Source organism: Ascidiella aspersa, chromosome 5, assembly GCF_963924565.1.
Source record: "Ascidiella aspersa chromosome 5, kaAscAspe10.2, whole genome shotgun sequence".
In the NCBI taxonomy this organism is placed as follows: domain Eukaryota; kingdom Metazoa; phylum Chordata; class Ascidiacea; order Phlebobranchia; family Ascidiidae; genus Ascidiella; species Ascidiella aspersa.
The window spans coordinates 6,466,253-6,487,432 of NC_139451.1; the positions used below are offsets into that span (position 1 = coordinate 6,466,253).

At 35.8% G+C, this 21,180-nt stretch overlaps 2 protein-coding genes across 2 annotated transcripts; both read left to right on the top strand.

The window, feature by feature from the left end:
* The first annotated feature begins 2,961 nt into the window (after positions 1-2,961).
* LOC146141641 (putative methyltransferase DDB_G0268948) lies at positions 2,962-3,855 on the top strand. Its single transcript, XM_083390221.1, has one exon. It carries the CDS (start codon positions 2,962-2,964, stop codon positions 3,853-3,855), a length of 894 nt encoding a protein of 297 aa, XP_083246347.1.
* Positions 3,856-6,414: 2,559 nt separating this feature from the next.
* LOC146141642 (uncharacterized) lies at positions 6,415-20,729 on the top strand. Its single transcript, XM_083390223.1, has 10 exons — positions 6,415-6,612; positions 7,305-7,409; positions 8,546-8,823; positions 9,422-9,597; positions 10,933-11,105; positions 14,168-14,311; positions 16,123-16,218; positions 17,430-17,704; positions 18,290-18,465; positions 20,464-20,729. The coding sequence occupies exons 1-10, from the start codon at positions 6,486-6,488 to the stop codon at positions 20,639-20,641; spliced, it is 1,728 nt and encodes a 575-aa protein (XP_083246349.1). The 5' UTR covers positions 6,415-6,485; the 3' UTR covers positions 20,642-20,729.
* The last annotated feature ends 451 nt before the right edge of the window (positions 20,730-21,180 follow it).

Here is a 21,180-nt window from a genome sequence, read left to right on the forward strand (position 1 = left end):
TTATAAATCAAGGGACCACCAGCGCTTTGATGTTCTACAATAGGCTACACGTAAAGGCAAAAAAACACGCAATACTTGGTAGAGTTATACTTGGGCGCGGAATATTGCGTTCATTGCAGCAGTTTAACAGAAAGCATTTGTTTTTTCAATGAGGATTTTCTTAAGTTTGACGCAGTTTAGCACCGGTATTACGTATTTGCTTAAATATCACGCTATCAAGCAAGTCTAAACAAATTGCTGCTACAACCTGAAGTTTTACGTTTGAGAGTTATTGTCAATTGACAAATGTCAAGGGTTTTCGTTACCTAAAATATGTAGGACATGCTTAGCCAATGGTTGTGTGCTATAGTCGATTATTGAGTCGTCTCATTTGAAAAACATCACACAACAGTGGTAGCATGTTAACTCGAAAGGGCGGGCATGCGACTTCTCGCAAAATCTCTTTGACGAAAAAGGGTAAAACGTTTTCACACATTTAGCAGGCAATAACCTGCGTGAAGTACATTGCCTCGGTAAAAATAAAGTTCCATGTGGCAAAGTTTACACTTTTATGTTTAATAGCTTTTTGCAGTTTGTTTACCAAGTAAAAGATAGTCTAAGTTCGCAAAATATTCCGTTTATTGCAGCGTTTTCCTTAACATTCTTTTATAAAGGCATTAACACACTTACACAGAAAACTTACAACAACCCTAACCTAGTTTAAACTACGCAACATTTGGACTGATTTAGCAAAACATCGCGTGTATTGTAGCGGTTTAAACACTCAGCAAATTTTCTTTTCAAACCGGATTTGTTTTCGTTGGATGCAGTATGGTATTTACCGTGATATACTTCATTGCTTGAATTTTGCACAATTTGAACAATTGCTGCTACGACTTTACGTTTGTTAGTGATTTTCGACCGATATAAATATGCGAGACGTGTTTAGCCACGTTTGTGTGTTTAGTAGCTCAATTAAAACAAACACACACCGTTGCATTTTGGTTTGATGTTAAATAACCATGTTTTTTTTAATCATCGACAATATCATGTTGATTCAGCAAGCTTATACAATGCTGGTAACATGTGAATTAGTAATTATACGGCCACAGTGCGTTTGCGACTTTCCTTTAGTGACCTATTTCAGACACAAAATTTCAGACACTGATTTTTAGGTTATAGGCCTACGTCAATTTTTCATCTTAGATTGTGTTGTCCAAATGAAAAAAGTGCTGTGAAGATACGGTGACAAAGAATTAGATCTTTAGAGCCACGCAGATAAGTAACATAATTAAACACGCCATTCCGCTTTCAAATTAATGCCGCTTTCACACAGGCTGTGGGGTGTTACTCTGCGGGGAAGCATTAGGTTAACTGATTTTAGACATACGATACGACATGATTTGAATTTTATATTTAGTGACACGCCATACAAACGTTTAGGCATAAGCAAATTTGTTATGACATTTAAAAACATTTTTTGCATTATTTATGCCTCTTTCGAAGTTCTTACGCTATCCGTAACATAACTTTCGGGTTATATGCTGATTCCATTAATTATAGGCTATTAGTTTAACATGTTACAACGTAATGTGCAATAGTAATAAAGAGCCACAGTATGATGGATTGTTTCATTTTGTTTAACCAGATTAAATTTAGGTAGACTTCGTACATTATGATGGTCATTGTAGGTGTAATTATTTTTCAACCAGTAAGAATAACTGGTAAATATTCTATTTAACCTGGGCAACGCCGGGTATTTTGTCTAGTAACCCGTATAACAGGGGTGGCCAACACGTCGATCGCCGTATCTCTGTTGGTCGATAATATATCGCGTTTCTCAAATAAGCGTTCGCCAAGCTATATTCACAAAGAAAGGACAAAAAACAGTCCATAAACTTGGATAAACTCAAGAAACAAGTAGTGTAGTTATAGCAGGCGCTGGTCCGTAGAATACCAGCTTGTATTAACATATTTTATCATACCGGTTCTTTCGTGGATTTGTTATGTGGAAAAATACTGCAAAACGAAAAACGCGAATTGCCTTTAAAAAATTGTTGTTCTTTGTAACGCTTTTTGGATATAGCCTACACGGTCAAAGCAATGTTCTATGTTTGTTTACTTAGACAACATTTTCCTGTAGCGCACATAGTTCTGTTTTAAATGTGACCTTAAACCTAAAAAATTAATGGACAATGATGCATACCAAATCTTTGTTTTATTCTACAAGGATTCAGCAAATCAAGTCGTAAGACAAGATGTTAAAAAGCAGCCTATATAAAACACGAAGCGCGAATTTTTTTGCCGTTTTAATGTTACACAACAAATTCCACACACATACACACATACACACACACACGCACACACACATCACGTAATACTTTTGGGGCATACTACGTTTGAATCTTTAAATACTGCTTAAATTGTACGGATTTAACATCGCAAACGATTGTTGAATAGAAGTTGCAATTTTAAATAAAAAATAGATAGAAATTTTACCGTGTAAATTCTCAGGAAGTAAACAATATAGCATAAATTTTCACACATAACTTAAATAAAGTAATCTGACCACATGCCACCCTTTTACACACACGTGCACACGCACACACATATAAAGACATGGTTAAGACTTACACACAAAGAAATGGTTAAAAGTTTTATAATATTTGTGCTATTTTGTTAATCTTGAAGTGCAATATAAAGTGCCTTAAACTTAGTGGATTTTATATACTAAAATCTTCTCATTAAAAAGATGTATTTAAACCTAAATAAAGAAAGTATGGTCAGTTGCGATAAAGCTCCAAATCACGTATTTCTTGGTTTCTGCTGAGAAACATTCATTTCACACTTCCGTTATGCGTGACTTTGAAGCGTGCCGCGCGCAAATTAGTTGCATTTCTTGTGCTGTTTGGCATCAGTAGCTCAGACTTTGTTTCAATGTTTTATGCTGTACTTAGCAGACTAGGCCAGAAAAAGTGCGATATGTCACATTATTATCAGTCGAAAAAGGTTACCAATCTGTACGCTAAATACCGTCCAGACTACAATGATGAAATTGTAGAAACTGTGATTGGCTATCTCAAAAAGAAAAACAACACGAATCAAGAAAAGTTTGATTTGATGATCGATGTTGGCTGTGGAAGTGGACAAGCAACCAAACGATTCGCCAAGTATTTCCACAAGACTGTAGGCTTTGACGTTAGTTTAAACCAGATTGCTGAAGCTAATTTAGCTAATCAAACGGAACATGTCACTTACAGAGTTGGAACGGCAGAAAGCTTGGATGTTGCCGACCAAAGTGTGGATTTGGTGATCTGTGCTACAGCTGCACATTGGTTCAACTTGCCTGTCTTTTTCAAAGAAGTAAAGCGAGTTTTAAAAACAAACGGCTGCCTGGCTATAATTTGTAATAACGTCGAGAAAATCACACCAGTCAATCCCGAAGACCCCAGCGTGGGCATTGCGAATTACGACAACATAAATATCCTGGACTACTATCTGCATAAAGCCTTGATCAGGGTTGAAGCAAATGATCTTGTATTAGACGGGTTACAGAACATATTTGATAAAATACCCACTAAAGACAAAGAACGTAACAATACAATTATAAATCACCGAGAGTTCACTCTAGAACAAGCCTTAGGATACATGTCCTCGTTTGCCAGCGTCCATAAATTCGTTGAAACAAAAATAAGGGAGTTCAAAGAAAGCAATGTTACCATAACTGAAGAGCTCCTAAAGTCGGTTGATCTTGTGCAGCAGTTTCGATCCAACATTAGGAAAACTTGGAACATAGCGGATGAAACTCAAGATTGTGATGTAAAGATGTATGGCGATTCCGCTATACCACTTATAATGGCTTGTCATTTGGAGTAACGTGTAAGCACCACTTACATCAGGGGTCCGCAACCTACGGCCCGCCGGCCGCCTCTTTGACAAATTAGACACCATTTCGCATACTTTTTGACTATTATAACTACAAAAGTGCGAAAAATTTTCGCGCTTCACGTCAATCATCTTTCTACATCCGGTTTGTTCACTTTTGATGCTGTCTTTTTAACTAGATCAGCACTTCTTTACCGTTGCGCCGCGGACAGCTTCTAAGTGCTTCGCGAAAAAACGTATTCAAAAATATTGGACATATCTTTGTTAAGATTTCTTTTATTTTTCATTTTTGGCAATGTAATAATAACTTGCAAGAAATTTAAAAGAAATGCCGGTATACCAAAAAAAAAATCCTTAACTGAAAAACGTAAATTTTGTTTGGAGCGGCTATAAATAATTTTGATATGACTGCTCGAGTTACGTCATACTGTGACTCCAAAAATATTGAGTTTGTTTTACTTGAATGGACAAAAAATGGACGGACTGGACGATTTTACATTGGTGGCTCGGAGCCGTAGGTCCCCCATGATTTAAAGCCGTATCTCTTTAAGACCAAGTACAGGATGATCTAGTGTCGCTTTCAAAAACATATCGTTTGATTAATAATAGAGGACATTGGTAAAATGCACCAGTCACGATAAGCTAATGTATATAAAGTTGCTGCCTCAATTCTAGCTCAGTCTGTGATCAGTAATTAATGTTTTGACGTTCCAGTTCGTTTTTCTAAATCTGTGTTTGGTCAAATCATTTTAAAATACCTTACAACTGGTCTAGTTCAATGATCGCTCAGCTTTTTTCATGAAGAGACGGATAACTGTTAGGATTGAGGATAGCGGGAAAATACAAATTTTGTGTCGAACTTTATTAACTTGTTTGTCGTTAATAAAGAAAAAACAGATTTTAAACAATTATGCAACAAAAACTATATAAGCTTTAAGCAATGGTCGATCAGTTTAAAATTTCATTAAAATTCAGTTTTGAATGGCATCAAACAACATTTCTGCAGTAGGCCTACTTTATCTTCATTACGGAAATAGTGTCACGGACGGTATAATTAAATTTGCGGGCCGTATTTTGGTAATTACTTTTCGAAAGCTGTGGTTCAAAACCTATTTACTGTCGCGATACCCACATTTTGGTGTGTTAAACACAACCCAGATTGTAACCATACACCATTTGACAAGACGTCGACTTTTGCAGACAGATTATTTCACAGTTACACTCCAAAAGTATGCAAAGTAGCAAAAGTTACAAAGAAAGTTTTTTTTTTGCGTCATCAAGAATTTTTAATTGATAATATGACATAGAATTACGGATTACAATCAGTGAACTTTTTATTGAGTAACCAAACAACAAAGACGAAATATAAACAAAAACAGTAAATGTGACGTTAAAGCAAAATAAAAGCGTTCACAAGGTTTAGAGTCTACAAGAGCTATAAAAATTAACTTAAAAACAGTGAATATCAAGTTGGCGAATATTAATATTTGTTTTGATTTGGCGAATATTAATATTTGTTTAATTTTTAATATTGTTTTTTAAATTTAGAAAAAATAGGGCATTCTTATAGTTGTGGTCAAATTTTTTTTCAAAAAAAGTTAGCATAAATATGTTTAATTTGCCGTTACATTTGTGCGCGGACCCCACCAGACTTCGCTTGGCGGTTTTTCCCCAAATCGCAAAAATTTGGACCAATCAGAGCGCGATTTCCAATATTTACAACGTTGTTTCAATTTTGGAGACAAACGGCGGCGGCGGTGGCGCAAGGATGACATGCAAAATCGTGAAGCGTTTCTTACAAAAAAATCAGTGTATAAGATAAGCTGTGAAAATCCATTAACAGTAACCAGTATTTTTTTCTCTGATCAACCTTTTCGCTGATCTCATAAAACTTCGTGAGACGGTTCTATAGAACCGGTGTATATAAAAAAATAAAATATCTGTAACTTAAACCAAACAATAAGAACTTTTTTCAGCTTTTTGAAAGTTAAACTCAAAGGAAATCTCAAAATAGATTAAGAATATATTTTACAGCATATTGTGAATGTAATTACTATATTTACTTGGCCATATATTGAAAACACAACAGATTCACTGATGCATATATCGTTAACACAATCAGTTGACTGACACAGTTGGTTTTTTGCTTCTTCTATATCAGGTCAACCTTTTCCTAGTCGCGGCCAAACTCAGCATGATCCGGCGGCCGTAAATTCCACAGTCTATTTTTTTCTTAGTTTCGGTATGGTTGCTGGTTTTATCGAAGCGGGACTCTTGGGAGTTTGGTGGACAAGGCATTTTTAAATTGACATGAGCTTTACCGAAAGAGGAATGCACCAGTCGAAGGTGAGTCAGTGTACCTTGTGTATGGTTTGCTGTTAATTTTGTAACGGTGCCGTTTAAATTCTATTTTGTAAATCAAGTAAAAGTACTTGCTACTTTAGAGCATAAATGTTGGAGGTTTTAGTAAGACGTAGTAAGAATATCAACGCCCATACAGAAGTAGGTATCATTTTAAACGTTTCGAATAACTCTTTTATTTATAGATACATACTGCTGTATGGGCTTTGACATTCTTACTGATTCTTGCTACAGTCTAAACTAAAAAAAAAACGGATAATATGTCAGCAATTGGGTTGATTTTGCTGTTTTTTGCTGCTTTTGCGTGGGGCCAAGAGGACTGCAGACAGCCAGTACAAGTCTGTTCGCCAATCCTGAATCCCCCTCCTGGATTTGAACACCCAGCTGGTAAGTGACGCAAGTAGATCACTTGATGTACAGAGTGATTCTGTGTACTTACATATTTATTAACAGACGCGATACACTGCATATTTTTCTGTTCCTCATTGAACATAGTATGGTTGACAACAAATAAATGTATGAAAATATTTACAGCAACAGTGCACAGCAGTGTTTTTTTTAAGACTTAAGTCACTAAATCACTGTTTTCAAATGACTTGACTTGACTTAGATCTTTTAGGCAAATAACTTGGGATTGCTCATGGTCGAACGAGTTTTACCCAACTTTAATATCTTAAGGTCTAATTTTTATGACAATGACTTGACTTGTTATTTATACATATGTACTTGGCTTGGACTTAAGGTATTATACAAATGAGTTGACAGGGACTTTGATAATTTCAAAATGACTTATCTATAAAACTGGTGCACAGTGACTTTCCGAACACCCTGTATGAGTTTATGTGACCGTTAAAAAGCACGAGACGAACTATCTTACCAGTTTTTAACACCTATATAAAAACATGTACAAAATGCCTAATAGTGTGGTATTATGTTTAAGTGTTTTCTCGTAAACCTGTTCAAATAAAGCAACCTATTGTGCAATTTAACGCAGCGTATGTCACAGCACAAAAAATAGTTTTTCTATTTGCGCTTCGGTAAGTTAAACGCCAATTAAAAAACAACTTACTTTTTTACAGCAAGTGGACCAAAGCAAATTATACAGTTAAAGAAGGAATTAGAAAAGATTACCAAAAGAGTCTCTATACTTTCTGAGGAACAAAACAGCAAAAAAGAAGCGAATAGTAAGTTAATTGTTGTTTTACTTGAAGCACTGGATTAGTAGACTGATTACTCAGCTTGTCAAGCAAATATGGTAGTTTATATTTTGTATTAAAAAAATCAAACATCTTGGAAACAATAATAAACCTATTACAACAGTGGTTTTTAGTTTTATGTACTCACAGTCGTGTCGTTTAAATGGCGTTTATCACTTCGCCTATTCATTTGTTAGTGTTTAATAAAAGTCTAAATTGCCGACATGTTAACTTTTTGAGGATTTGGTTTAAATTAAGACAATTTCGCAAACACTGCCGATAGTTTTGATAAACATTCAAAAAGGTTAAATATTGAATCTCTTATATTGCGAGGCAAAAGCTTATTTTCCATTGTTTCGAGAGAAAAGATCTGAAATGCTTTAGGTACATTCTCATTTTAAGTCGATTTTTGTTTAACACTATAAAAGTTTTTTTGTATTATACTACGCGAAATATTGTTGACGTTTCTTACATGTTGTTTACGTTATTATACTACGCGAAACATCGACCCTTTAGTGTTACGTAAGCTAGTTCAAGGTGGTCTATTAAGTCCGGATTGAAAAAAAACGCGCTTTCGCCTTCTCGTTGAAATCTATTTAGAATTCAATTTTCAGTTTACAACCCCACACTAAGACCGTCTTCATATTAGATCACATTCTATGTTTCTATACATCTTTATGGAATCCCAAATCATTGGCAGCAGGTTTCTGCTAGTCGATCACTGTTTCGCAGACGCGTATTTTACCAATAAAACTTAAAGTTTAAAAACCTTTCAGAAAGCAATAGTTTCCTTCACCTTTCAGAAAGCCATAGTGTTTTTCTGACAGTCTGACGTTTTGTTTTTCTAACTTTTTATTAATCTAAAGTGCTTTTATGTGTTTTTTACTTTTTATTTATTTTATTTATACTTTGCTATGTATATGTATTTAACTTTACCTATAGGGACTGACGATGCCACCAGTACAGGCGAAATATATATTCCTTCAAAATGTCCTGATTCTGATTTTACTCAGGTTTTTAAACCATGAGTTTATTTCTTAAGATTCCATTCTATGTTTTTGCAAACTAACACAAAATCAGTAACATTCCAAACCAAAACTCTGCAAAAGCCCGTATTTCCCCAGGGTGCCCTTTGAGCAGCTACACGTTCCCGAGGGGACGCCAGGTCACGGATTTCGCCCGCTACCGACGCTACGTTCCCAGGCTCACGAGCGCCACCGCGTGTATGTGGGTTAACGGAAGCGACTTTTCTCACGGATTCGGCTTCGGGCTGCTCAGCTACGCCACTAGCGGCAGGGACAACGACTTCCTGATGTTCTACTTGACGCGAACGCACGCAATGGGCTTTAACGTGGCCAACTCCAGAGCTGACCTGCCGTTTACTTTGTCTCAGGGAGTGATGGTGATTTAAAAACTTTGTGTTATTAATATTTTTTTGGATAGTATTTCGATTAACCTTTACGTAAAAGCAGAGCTGCGTAGTCGATTGTAACAAACCTGAGTCGAACTCCGATCAAATGACCGATTTCGTCGAGTTCCGAGTCGGTCTTTCGATATTCTTCCACACGTTATCCATCTTTACAATTTACAATTTCCAGCTCATCAGTTTCTAAACTCGCCGCTACTGTGCATGCGCAAATTTGTATCGCACAATTACCACGGTGGTTTGCCCAACCTTTGGTCATAGTGTTGTCATAGTTATAAGCACCCTGGTTAGATTCAATTATTCAACGTCTATCAGTATTGTAATGACTTGAGATATTACCAGTTTTAGATGTTTAAACGTTAAATTTTTATTTTCATATCAAGGACTTGACTTGAAGTTGACTTGCTCTAATAATAACTTGGCTGGGATTCTATTTGGACACCGATGACCTGAACTGGAACTTGTTATTTATTCGAAAAAACTTGACTTCGATTTTAACTATTTTACGCATGACTTGACTGCGACTTTAGATTAAAACGACTTGTTTACAACATTGGCGTTTATTCATTTTCAGACTCACATATGTAACTGGTTCGACTCGCGAAGATCGAGGGTCGGAATGTACGTCAACGGGATAGCTGCCGGTGAGGCTTCCTACTCGGGTAATGTTATGTCCGGAGGAGGAAGCTTGATGCTGGGACACGATCAGGACGCAGTTGCCTCGCGACTGGACGCGGAGCAGGCATTCAGGTATCAGTGGAAGTTTGGCGCCGCCAATAAGAAAAAGTGGTGTAATAAAGTGCACTTAAGTCACTGTTTTTAAATTATTTGACCAAAGTCTATCCGAAAAAATGACTTTACTTTACTTGAGCAAATGACTTGCATTGACTTCTTTTTGACAAAATGACTTGGGTTAAAATGGAGTGTTTTCATTTAGCTTTTTTTTATAAAATTCTGTTAAATATTTGCTATATTTTTTTTTATTTATTAAAGTTATTGCTCGTAATCGAGCTAATTCATCTCTTTTAGTAGTTAAAGATTTACTTTTTCTGACAGGGAATTTACATGTTATGATTATGACTTGACAGGGACTTATTTACAAACACTGATAATAATTTACAGAATAAAAGGGTGTGATGGGAATTAAAATTTTCACGTTTACGTCAGCAGGTTAATTAAAGTTAAAATACTGGCCTTAAATGAATCAAAATTCCAGTTAAAAAAATAACTAAACGGCAAAGTATCATGCAAACAACGTTTGGTACGATCTTTCTTTACATTTTATTTTCTATAATGCCCATACTGCTGTAGAACATTATCTAATTTTAACGCTAAAAGATTTAACACAACCAACTCGTACTATGATAGATAGAAACTTATCAATAGGTTGGTTTTCGATATTATCAACATATGTTAAGACAGGTTCAACTCTTCTTAGATTACGTCATTTCATTCTATTTAACACAGGACAGCAAGTTCACTTAAACTTTCTAAGAGAATATCGTTAGAAGGGTTTGTACATGTTGTAGATGTTCACTTGCATTATATTTAGATTTAATTGAAGGGATTTTTTTAAGTCTTAAGGGCGCGTTGCAATGAATTTACACCTAACAATCAACAACTTTATACCATTTGTAATTGTGATATAATAAACAACTTCAATTAATATGTTTAAATTTAAGTAAAATGCATGTAAAAAGCCTGTTCATTGTGGCCTTTATATGTGAATTAACGACATAAAAGGCTCGTGTGTACTAATTAGTTATTAAAAAATTGATCTATTATTTAGCATAACAATTAGGCTACTATGCAGCGGTACGATAAAGACGGTAGGTCATTGCTAATTCTCTGGGACAGCTTTTTCTGCTATGAAGAATGGCAAAAACGCTTCGATGGCCACTGAGTTTTATTGAGAACTAATGAATTTGTAACTAGGATCAAATGGGACAACCGCTGAATAGTAATATACATTTATAAACTCATATTGTGATGTAAAACGCACTATTTTAAAGTATATGGAGACCTCCTCCAAAATCTCGTTGGATTGCCAAGAAATCCTTTTTCTCAATTTTTACACTGTCACAGTGGGACTATAGAAAACGCCATGATGTGGCCCCGGGTCTTAAGCGCCAGTGAAGTGGCAGATATAGCCGAGGACTGCGTGTGTCCACCGGATTACGTCATCGCAATGACCATTGACAAGATGGAGGTGGCCGGAGCGACAAAGTTCGAGGTACCAACCACGTGCCACGTGACTCGCTAAGGACTGACCTTCAACCGTGACCTTCGAGAACATTTTGTATCGATTTTGTCGATTACTCATCAGAACTTTGTGTTGTCATGCCTGTTTGTTTGTTTGTTTGCAATCTTCTTGTTCAGTGGTTAATGGAACACGCCTTGATTTTAGTAAAAATATAACCGCCATGTAAAAAAAAACTCGACAGCGACACCCTATCTATATACACTATGGATCAGTGGTCCTTAATAACTTTTAAGTGTTGTTATAACTGAAGGGCCTTAACCTAACGGATTCTAAACACCACTTTTAAAAATTGTAAAGTTATGACCAGCAAATCATTTAATGGATTGTAGCGGCCCCGTTTAAAGAGTATTGGTCAACTGAATTTAACTTGTAAAAATAAAAGTTCATGACAATTGCAAAAAAAGTCCAAATTAGTTTATGTGCACGTTTCCTTTTTACCCAGCAATTTTGCCTCATTTTCAAAGGTTTTTTATCAGGTTTCCTTAGTTTGTACAAATCGCATTATCAATCAAAAATAATGCCCCCCTATTGGGATGGAAATCCGTTTGTCAGTGGACCTATAGAGGACTTCCTCAGCCATGGGGTGTTTGGAGTGTTGTTTTTGAGAAACAGAATTACTGACAAACGTATTGCTGCATTAACATCCATGCGTCAACATTACGCAAATCAGTGAAAAGGTGTGATTTGTCGATACAAACTGAATTGAAATTTCCTTAATAAAACACAAGATCATTCATGATAAATATCTAATCCATTGTTAAGAGAAAACATGGCTTTTATTCGAAAACCAAAAAAACGGGTTTACCCAGTTATTTACGGTCACATAACCGAAAGCCGGGTTTTAAAATTTGGCCCCATTGGAATCACCTCTCCCGCGTTTAAAAAATAAACGTCCTTGTCAAAATCAACTAAACGAAGAGAAAATATTAGGCAAGTATACCAACAGGGGCTATTCGGGATTTTGCATTTTTTGTAACGTTATTCAACAAATAGGTAAAACATTCCTGTTATCGGTCGAAATTATATGCAAATGTTCACCTTAAATTCGGTCTCAATACATTCAAGGAGAAGGAGGAAAAATATTCGGACGTACCGGAGAAGAAATGAGTTCATTTGGTGTAGATTAAAAAAAGTCATAACTCGATATAATGGCATTTATCAATATTATTTGGGCCAATAATTTGGAATGGTTTTAACCACACAGCTCTATAACTGCGTAAGAAACCGTGTAAAACATTGTACGTTTATCCAGTTAAACTTTAAGCTGAAAATGGAGATACCATGACCTTAACAGGAAAACGTCATAGATACAATGACCTTAATAGAAAGACGTCATAGATAAAATATGACCATAATGAAAAGACGTCATAGATACAATGGACATGATAAAAAATACCTTAAAGACTAGCGCAAAGCGAGAAAATATGCCGTAAGTAGAGCGACTTAAATTTTTACATTGGATAGACCGATAGAGTCTGAGTCCACGCGTCTTTATGGTTTGTGAAAACATAGAAAATGTGCAACAATAAGAATTTGCTGAAAGCGCTTTTAATTTTTAAGTTTATTTAGTTTAAGTTATGATGTTTGTAGTATAAATAGGTTACTCTGGATTCTGTAAATAGTCTCTTATGAGAACATTATATTCCCATTAGTGTTCCCAATTTTTTTCCGCGAAAACAACGTTTTTCGAAAATCAAAAAAAAAAAAAATCAAAAAAGGTCAAATTTTTGTTAAATTGAACCTTGTTTCACGAAATAGTAACAAATCGCGCGAAGCGCAATATAATGCAGTTGTGCAAAATAGATTCCCTATAAAAACATGGTAAAACATAGCAGGGTTGCGGAGTCGGGGCAAGGTCTCGTGTCAAACCTCTAGGTCCGCCCTGTATACCAAGATCCGTAAGGACTACTAACTGTAACCATTTGGTTTCGTTCGCTCAAAATCAGGGGTGAGTTATCCTGTTCCAAATCGGAAGTCAAAATGAAACTCAACAAGGTCTCTCTATATTCAATCATCATATCAGGTCAAGCATAGCTGTTAGTTTTGCTGAAACCACTACCTAGTTTCAAATTTTAGTCATTGAACACTTTTGAAGAATTTTGACCAAGTCTTGCAAAATTGTTTTGTGTTCCGAAATATTTCATCCATTCCCACTAGAAGTCACAATGAACTACGAATGCATTAGCAGAAGGCAAAGATCGCAAATCCCTAACCGAAGTTTCATACTTCTCCCAGGTGGATTGAAATTTGCTTGTCATACATGCTTCAATATGTAGTGAGCTCCGGTATTTCCAAGTCCCCAATGCGGCAAATGCTAAGTTAGTGCGCATAACTAAGTTTCGTACAAATTACTCAAATTGAAAAGTCCAAAATGCTGCGCAGAGTTTGTTGGGTTAATCGGTGCTTAACATAAGTTGTTGAATTTCAGAACAGGCACTTAAATTAGAGGGCGGTTAATATAAAATTTCGGTTAAGTAACATAAATAGCATCAAAAAGATAGTGTGCATTGCAGAAAATTATAAGTAACAGGGGCTGTGGAGTCGGAATCAGACTTGTCATTCAACGGAGCCGGTTTGTTTTGCTGCATAGAGTCGGACTCGGGACTCGGGTTAGACTACCCGAGTCCCGAATCTGATGTGCGTATGCGCAGTATCAAATTTCCAAAGTGATAAGGCAAACTGTAGATTGTAAAGGTGGAAAAGCATAATTATGGTGAATGGATTGTATGAAACCTCTATGAGTACATTACAGAATATCCACCTTATTTTTGTTACGTAAATGGGTGAAATACAAGCTAGACACTCGGAGCCTAACTCGGGACTCGAAGAAATCTCACATTTGGCCAGAGTCGGACTTATTTTTAACCAGCTCCGCAGCCCTGCGTGGTAATACTAACCCTTAACTCGTAAGCTCCAAGAGTCATTACAAATATAAAGACAACCAATACCGTATATCGTTGAGCCTTCGTGTTAAAAAATCCGGAAGACATGTAGCCTAACAACTTCTTTTTGTAAACCTGTCAATGGTTTTAGATTAGTGCTAAAATATTAATATACATAGGCTTGGAAAAATGAATGTCTTAGTATACAGTTTGATCAGTGTGATAGTGATACTTACAGTTCAAAGTCAGGAATGCGGTCGGGAAATGCAAATATGTGCGCCCATTTCAAGTCTGCCTCCCGGTGTTCAACACCCGGCCGGTAAGTAGGAAATATATTTTACTATAAAATTAGACTTGTGTTGGGAACACACAATAAAACCTACAAGGCAGCAATATCTAAAGCAGAATAATTAATCTATGGTATCATAGCATAAAGACTAACAACATAATTTAGCAAAATGCATAGTAATATCCACGATAGGACATGTCGGATACGTCCTAAAGACCTATAAATGGACGAAATAACGACTTAAACTAAAGGTGAGAGTATGGGATGATCGGGGGCCGTCGGTCTGGCATCGGTAGTTTTGGTGTCGACGTTTGGACGCCCCTGGTTGGATTTAAAATTATTAGATGAGTTAGTCATGTATATACCTATTATTACTATTTGATTATGGCTAATAAAAATTAAGTCTTATTCTGACTTAGGTCTTATTCTGACGGATTAAGGACTTACTCAGATTTAGACGTTATTACGACTTTTATGTATTAGTCCAAGTTTAGTCTTATTTCGAACTTTTTTTATTCCGATGACGATGTTTTTCTTATTTCGGTCTTATGGATAGAGTCCCTTGATTTATATGGAAACAATAAATGTTAATGGTTAAGGTCGCCAGTATATGAACAATAAAATCGAATCGGAGCTGATAACCAATGTCAAGTTTTAATACATGTCATACTGGGGATTACCAATAAATCACTCATATTTATTTTTATGTAAAATCCTGGAAAATGAGTTTTAAGGTTTGTTTTGTGAAACAAAAAACGTTTTAAAAGATAAAGCATATGTATTCTAATAACCTGCAAACGTTGCCTTCGTATGATTCAGTTTATTCTTGATTGGGTCAAATGGAAGTACAGCACAAGTATGGGGTATGGGAACAAAATAATAAGTATCAACCATTACCAGTCTTGCCTTTCCAATAGCATATATCATTTTCAGCCAATGCAATTTTGGCCAGCAAAATCTTTGTCGGCAATTCATTTCAGGTAACTCAACAACGTAACCCGGTGCTCCATAAAACACTCTCTCTATACCGGTGTTCGATAAATTCTTACCAAAAGTGCGCTACGAACCCTTTATAATTTTTCTTAATTAGAATGATTTATGCCGTTTCTTTAGTTTTGATTGATTTCCATGTTCATAAATATTGCGTTATATAAAAGGTTTACAAAGCGTGTCACGAAATTCCAGTCTTACCAACATAAGTTATCCGGCAATTGTCGCATGGAATGGTAGTCAAGTCAAGTCATTTGAAAAAGTGACTTACGTGCACTTACTGACTTAAGTGTTTTGGACAAATGACTTGACTTGACTTGACTTAAGTCTTCAGACAAATGACTTGTGCTGAAATGATGTGCTTTATTAGGCATTTTTTTGAACGAAATTAGGTTATTTCTCCCAAGTTTTGCACATAAAATATTTTTTTTAGTCTATGTGCGGTTTGTGTTTCTAGTTGAGTTACTGCATAATAGGACCATACATTACCAATTTTAATAGTTTAAATTTTTGTTTTAGTGACAAGTACTTGAATCGTTATTTATTCACAATGACTTGACTGGGACGACTTAAGTCATTTCAAAATGACTGGTTTACAACACTGGTTATGGGTAATCCCCTCGTCTGTTTTTCATTTTTTCGTTGGTTCGTTCGCTTCTTTAATCCTTTGCGTTGTTTTACTTTGCATATAGATAACCGAAACGTTGAATAAAATGAATAAGTGCCAAAATAAATTTGTTTTAGTTTGCTTGGTAGAAACAACATATTTGTGCTATTTTACTGAACTAACTAACTGCCTAGCTGGTAAATTTTCGAAATTGTTTAAATCCACTCTGCACCTCTTTTTAAAGAACATCGTCTCAGTGATGTTATTCAACTGAGAAAGGAATTGGACAAAGCCGTCAAGCAACTTGATCAGATTGCAACACGTGACCCTAAAACACAAAGTAAGAATATAGGAAAAATGAGTCTAATTTATTTTGAAAACAAGTGGGCGAACAATAAACTCCTAAATAACAGACCGGTTGGAGATTACAGTGAGACGTATACAACTCCAAAAGTTAAAAAAAAGTCAAAAGTTTTTAAAACAAGTTTTTCAGAGATGACGTTACAAAGTTACGTCATAACGTAACGCTATAAAAAATAACCTTATTAGCCACACAGTACGAGTTTTAGTTTGGACAGCAGTTACTTTCAATAAAAAAGCTTTAACGATTCGAGTAAACCGGTGTCGCAAGATTTTATTGTCCATTTTGCAATAATAGGACATACGGGCTAAAACAGTTTATGAAAATGTGCTACACTAAAACATTCTATTTTAAGTTTCACTAAATACAAACTTATATCCCACGTGATCGTGACTTGGATCACTAAAAAGCGTGTTTGGTGATCCTGCTGTTTTTTCAGATTAGGCAAAACTGTGCTTAAAAAGCAATGTATTGTTATTCGGAACAGACAATGGAAATTTAATATCACCCGGGTGATCTAACCGCTACATTCATGGTTAACTACAGAGAATAAAGATTTCCAAGAGTTTAAAACAATATTTGCAAACATAAGCTACAGTCAAACTATAGAACTCCTATTCCATTGGGAATTTAGTCATCGCAGAATGTTGTACATTTTGATGCAGAATTCTGTTGTTATACTACAGTGGTGTATATTCGCCGTGACGTAAACAGCGCCGTGGGCCTTTTTCCATTATTCGTTTCGCAGTAGCAGCTCTCTCTCTCTCCCCCTCTCTCTCTCTTCTTCACACGTCACTACATTGGTTCTTAAATGAGATGCCGTTTCTTGCGTTTAAAGGTGCTGAAAGATATTTCAAATTATTTGGGTTACCATATTTGTAGGATGCCGTAAAGGTTGGGAACCTTTGTTCTACCATATAACCCAGGGGTTCTTAAACTTTTTTACCAAGGACCTCTAAATTTGTTTTTGCGTCGCATGGACCAGTGTCGTCAACAGTTTTTTAGAGATGTCGTTACAAAATTACGTTGCAATCCAAATAGACCTCAGAATAATCATGTTTCTGGTCCAAAAAATGTTAAAGGGAAACATATTCAAACTGTATTCAGTGTAAAACAGTTTTTTTACATTACTCTTTTATTTTTTTCACTTAAATGAGGCATTTATAGACGTCCAACTGCATTACTTTCAGAGTGCCCACTAAGCAGCTACACATTCCCAAGACGTTTCCAGATGGTCGACCATGCCCGCTCCAGGAGATATGTTTCTCGACTCACTAGCGCCACCGCGTGCATGTGGGTGAACGCTACGGACCTGACGCACGATGTCGCCCTTTTAAGTTACGCGGTCAGCTCTCGAATGTGGAACAACTTTCTTATCTTGTACCGCGCGTCGGACAGCCATATGAAGTTCTTTGTCGGCAGAGGAAACGTTGCCATGCCGTTCAATCTGCAAAGTGGTGTCATGGTAAGTGTAAACGTGATGTTTGTTTGAGTTTTTGCGTCAAAACGAATTACGAAACTTATAAATTCCTCCGTAGCAGTGTACAATTGCGGTCAAATTGCAACACAAACGGATAAATAATTCCTACATACTAAAATGTGCATTACTAACTAACTCCCACTGAGCATGGTGTCTTACAGTATAAAAGGTTGCATTGTCCAATTGCTATTAGACCTAACTGCTACAAAAAGCGAACTTCATTTAAAATGTGTTGAGTGCGTTTTTATGTTTTTGCATCGTTTTTTGTAATTCCTTTGGTAAGTGTTGATGGTTTTGAGTTTTCGGTAGAGCGACGATCCCAAGTTCGTTAGTTCGAACCTCGCCTAGTTGCTTTTCTAGCCTTGTCATGCTTGCACTTCAATTCTGAACTGATTTTGTTAGTAACAGCCTTTCCGAAGGTTCCTGTACCCCAACATCAGCAAAACTTATTAAGAATGTGTGATGCATTCAGTACATTTATTAAGTTGTCAACCAGGAATACAAATATTGTTACCGAACCCTTGCTCCAAATTATTCGACAAGTAACCTACGGAACTTTTTTTATTTTAGACGCACGTCTGTGCTTGGTTTGATTCGAGTACTCGGAAGCTTGGAATTTACATGAACGGAGTTTCAACGCAAAACCACACTTATGCCGGTAGTGTGGTATCGGGGGGTGGGAGTCTAGTGCTGGGGCAAGAACAAGACGGGATTGCAACTGGATTCGAACGGGACCAATCTATGACGTAAGTTTGTAGGCCTTTACGTTGGTAAAACGGTCGATAATAACAAAAACCCCAACAAAAAATATGACTATAAGTTCTTTCAAAAACCTTTTAAAAAAATAGTTAATTGAGATTAAACGGTGCTAATAAGTTTTCGCTATAGGAAATTTCTTAATTTTGCCAATTTTTTCAATAAAAATATAAAAACATTTTTTAACTCCATACAGTACCGATTGCGACTTAAAATGCGTTATTATTATTTTTTGATTTTTAAATTTTTATAAGGGTTACAACATCAACCAAACCAAATACAGAAAAATATATAACTGGAACAGGTTAAAATAGTTTGTTTCATCAAGCTGAATTAACTGTCCGATTGTTTGTAAAGAATATAAAAAAACGCACAGTTCTAAAAAGAGTCTGAAGCAAGTGGGTTAATTATGAGGTCTCATTTAAGTCTTTGTCTGATGAACCCCACTTCTCCAAGATGGGGGATTTAATAGTCAAATTGTTCATTTGGCTGTTTCCTGTTTCTAACATACTTCCACTCGATTTTTGTTGGCTTAAAGTGAGCATTTTATTGATTCAAGTCTCTGCTTATGAAGGAAATTTTACGAGAGAAATCTGCATAACAACAAAAGCAACAGAGGTGACATGCGTATCAATTTCTACATTATTTTAACTTATTGCATAGCATATCACGTGACAAAGAGCGTTGCTATAAGTCGTTTTTCTCGACTTTGTCTTATACGCGTAAATATAATTTCTGTCCAAATACGGTTTTAACAAAGACCCTGACTACAGATAAACAGTAAACAACGTGACGGACACAGCTTCAAAACATACGGGCGATAAAAAAATTTATTTTATTTAATATAACGCGAAACCTATTGGGCAGCCGGGAACTGTGATAGCAACATGCTTACACAGGCAAATACTTTTATCTGTAACGGAAATGTGTCATAACCCCAAGCCTTTTGGGCAGCCGGGAACTGTGACAACAACATGTTTTGAAAGCAGCGCGAAATATTCTACAACATTTTCCATGACGAAAACCATACAAGAAACTCCTAAATACATCACATTTGAATTTACACAATACGATTTATCTATATTACTTTAAATGTGTAATTAATACAAGAATTATGATGAGTGACGCTACAAGCCACATATATTTTTAAGTGGATATGTGAACTGGTATATTTTCGGTTACCAAAAAGCTTAGCAACGCTGTTTACCTGTTTAATTAGTCATATAAATATCTAAACATTATGGTTCGTATAACAATGTGGTTACACACCATTTATCTTTTACAATTTTTTCGGATCACGTTAAGTTTTAGCGATGTAGCAATGTGAAACTTCGTGTTGTTAAGAAGTAATTTTAAATGATTTAAGTCCCAGTCAAGAAATTTGTGAAACAACTTAAGTCCGAATCAAATCCAAATCGAGTCATAATTACAGCAAGTCAACTTCAAGTATCTTCCTTGTCATAAACTACAACATATGTTTTGTTTAAAAATTAGGATTTATGTGCAAAAATTAGGATAAATAGCTCAATTTTATAAAAAAAATACCTAACAAAAACACGTTATTTCAACCCAAGTCATTTTGCGTAAAAGACTCAAGTAAAGTAAGGTCATTTGAAAAAAAGTGTCTTAATGACATTTAAAACGCATAATTTGCAAGTCATTACAAGAAAGTTGTTATCTGACAAACGTATTTCGTAAGACTTTTTCGGGTACGCAGACCAATAGTGATAATAAAACATTGATTGTATTAGGTTTGTGCTTAGCGTTTGGGTTCGGATGGTGGAATTAATCAATTTAAATTTCCAAGCTTCGCTTTACTTCTAGGATTTTTTGCTTTCAAATTAGGCTATTTTGTTAGACCGGTAAATAGCTTCAGGAAATGCCTATTTGCTATTTTCCTGGCTCACTCGTGTCCCTATAGGTAAATTATAGATTGATTTTGCTTTGTTAGCCGGGTAAATAACCTCTCTTTTTTTCAATGTTGACAGAGGAACGGTGAAAAATGCTATGCTGTGGCCCCGGGTCCTGAGTTCGAGTGAAATCTTGGCGATAGCACAGGACTGTGTGTGTCCAATTGACCACGTGGTCGCAATGACTATAGACAAGATGGAACTATACGGGCAAACAACGTACAGTATCCCAGAAACCTGTCCGGTAATTCGTTGATGGAATAGTAAAGGTTTCGGTCCACTTGTGTATTACATGTTGGTTTTCAGCAATACCATTGTATATGTCATACTTTTTTGTTTCTGCACGGCCAAAAATAAGATAACTTATAATACTTGCTATTTTTGTGTCAGATATACTCAGTTAATTATTTTGACATTTATCGCAAAGTCCAACAATCCCTTTATATCCCTTTAGAAAATGTAAATAATTTAAAAGTCTTTCCCATATTTTCTTGACTTTGCTTGCGCAATGTCGTATGCCATATTTGTACAACTATCTTTAAGTGTATGTAATTGAGTTGTGCAGTTATGCGATGTTAAACTTACATTCCAATCGTTCAAATTAACCAATGAAGGTCTCTTCATAATACAGAAATTGTTGGACAATTACTAAGATTTTCTCGAAACTGAAGTAAGAAATAAAATTTATTCAGTAAACATTAAATTAGAGGAAGTACAACATCCCCACAAAAGGTTTAGTCTAAACTTCAGCAAAGTAGACATAACCCAACCCTATGACCACGAAGCAACTTCGAC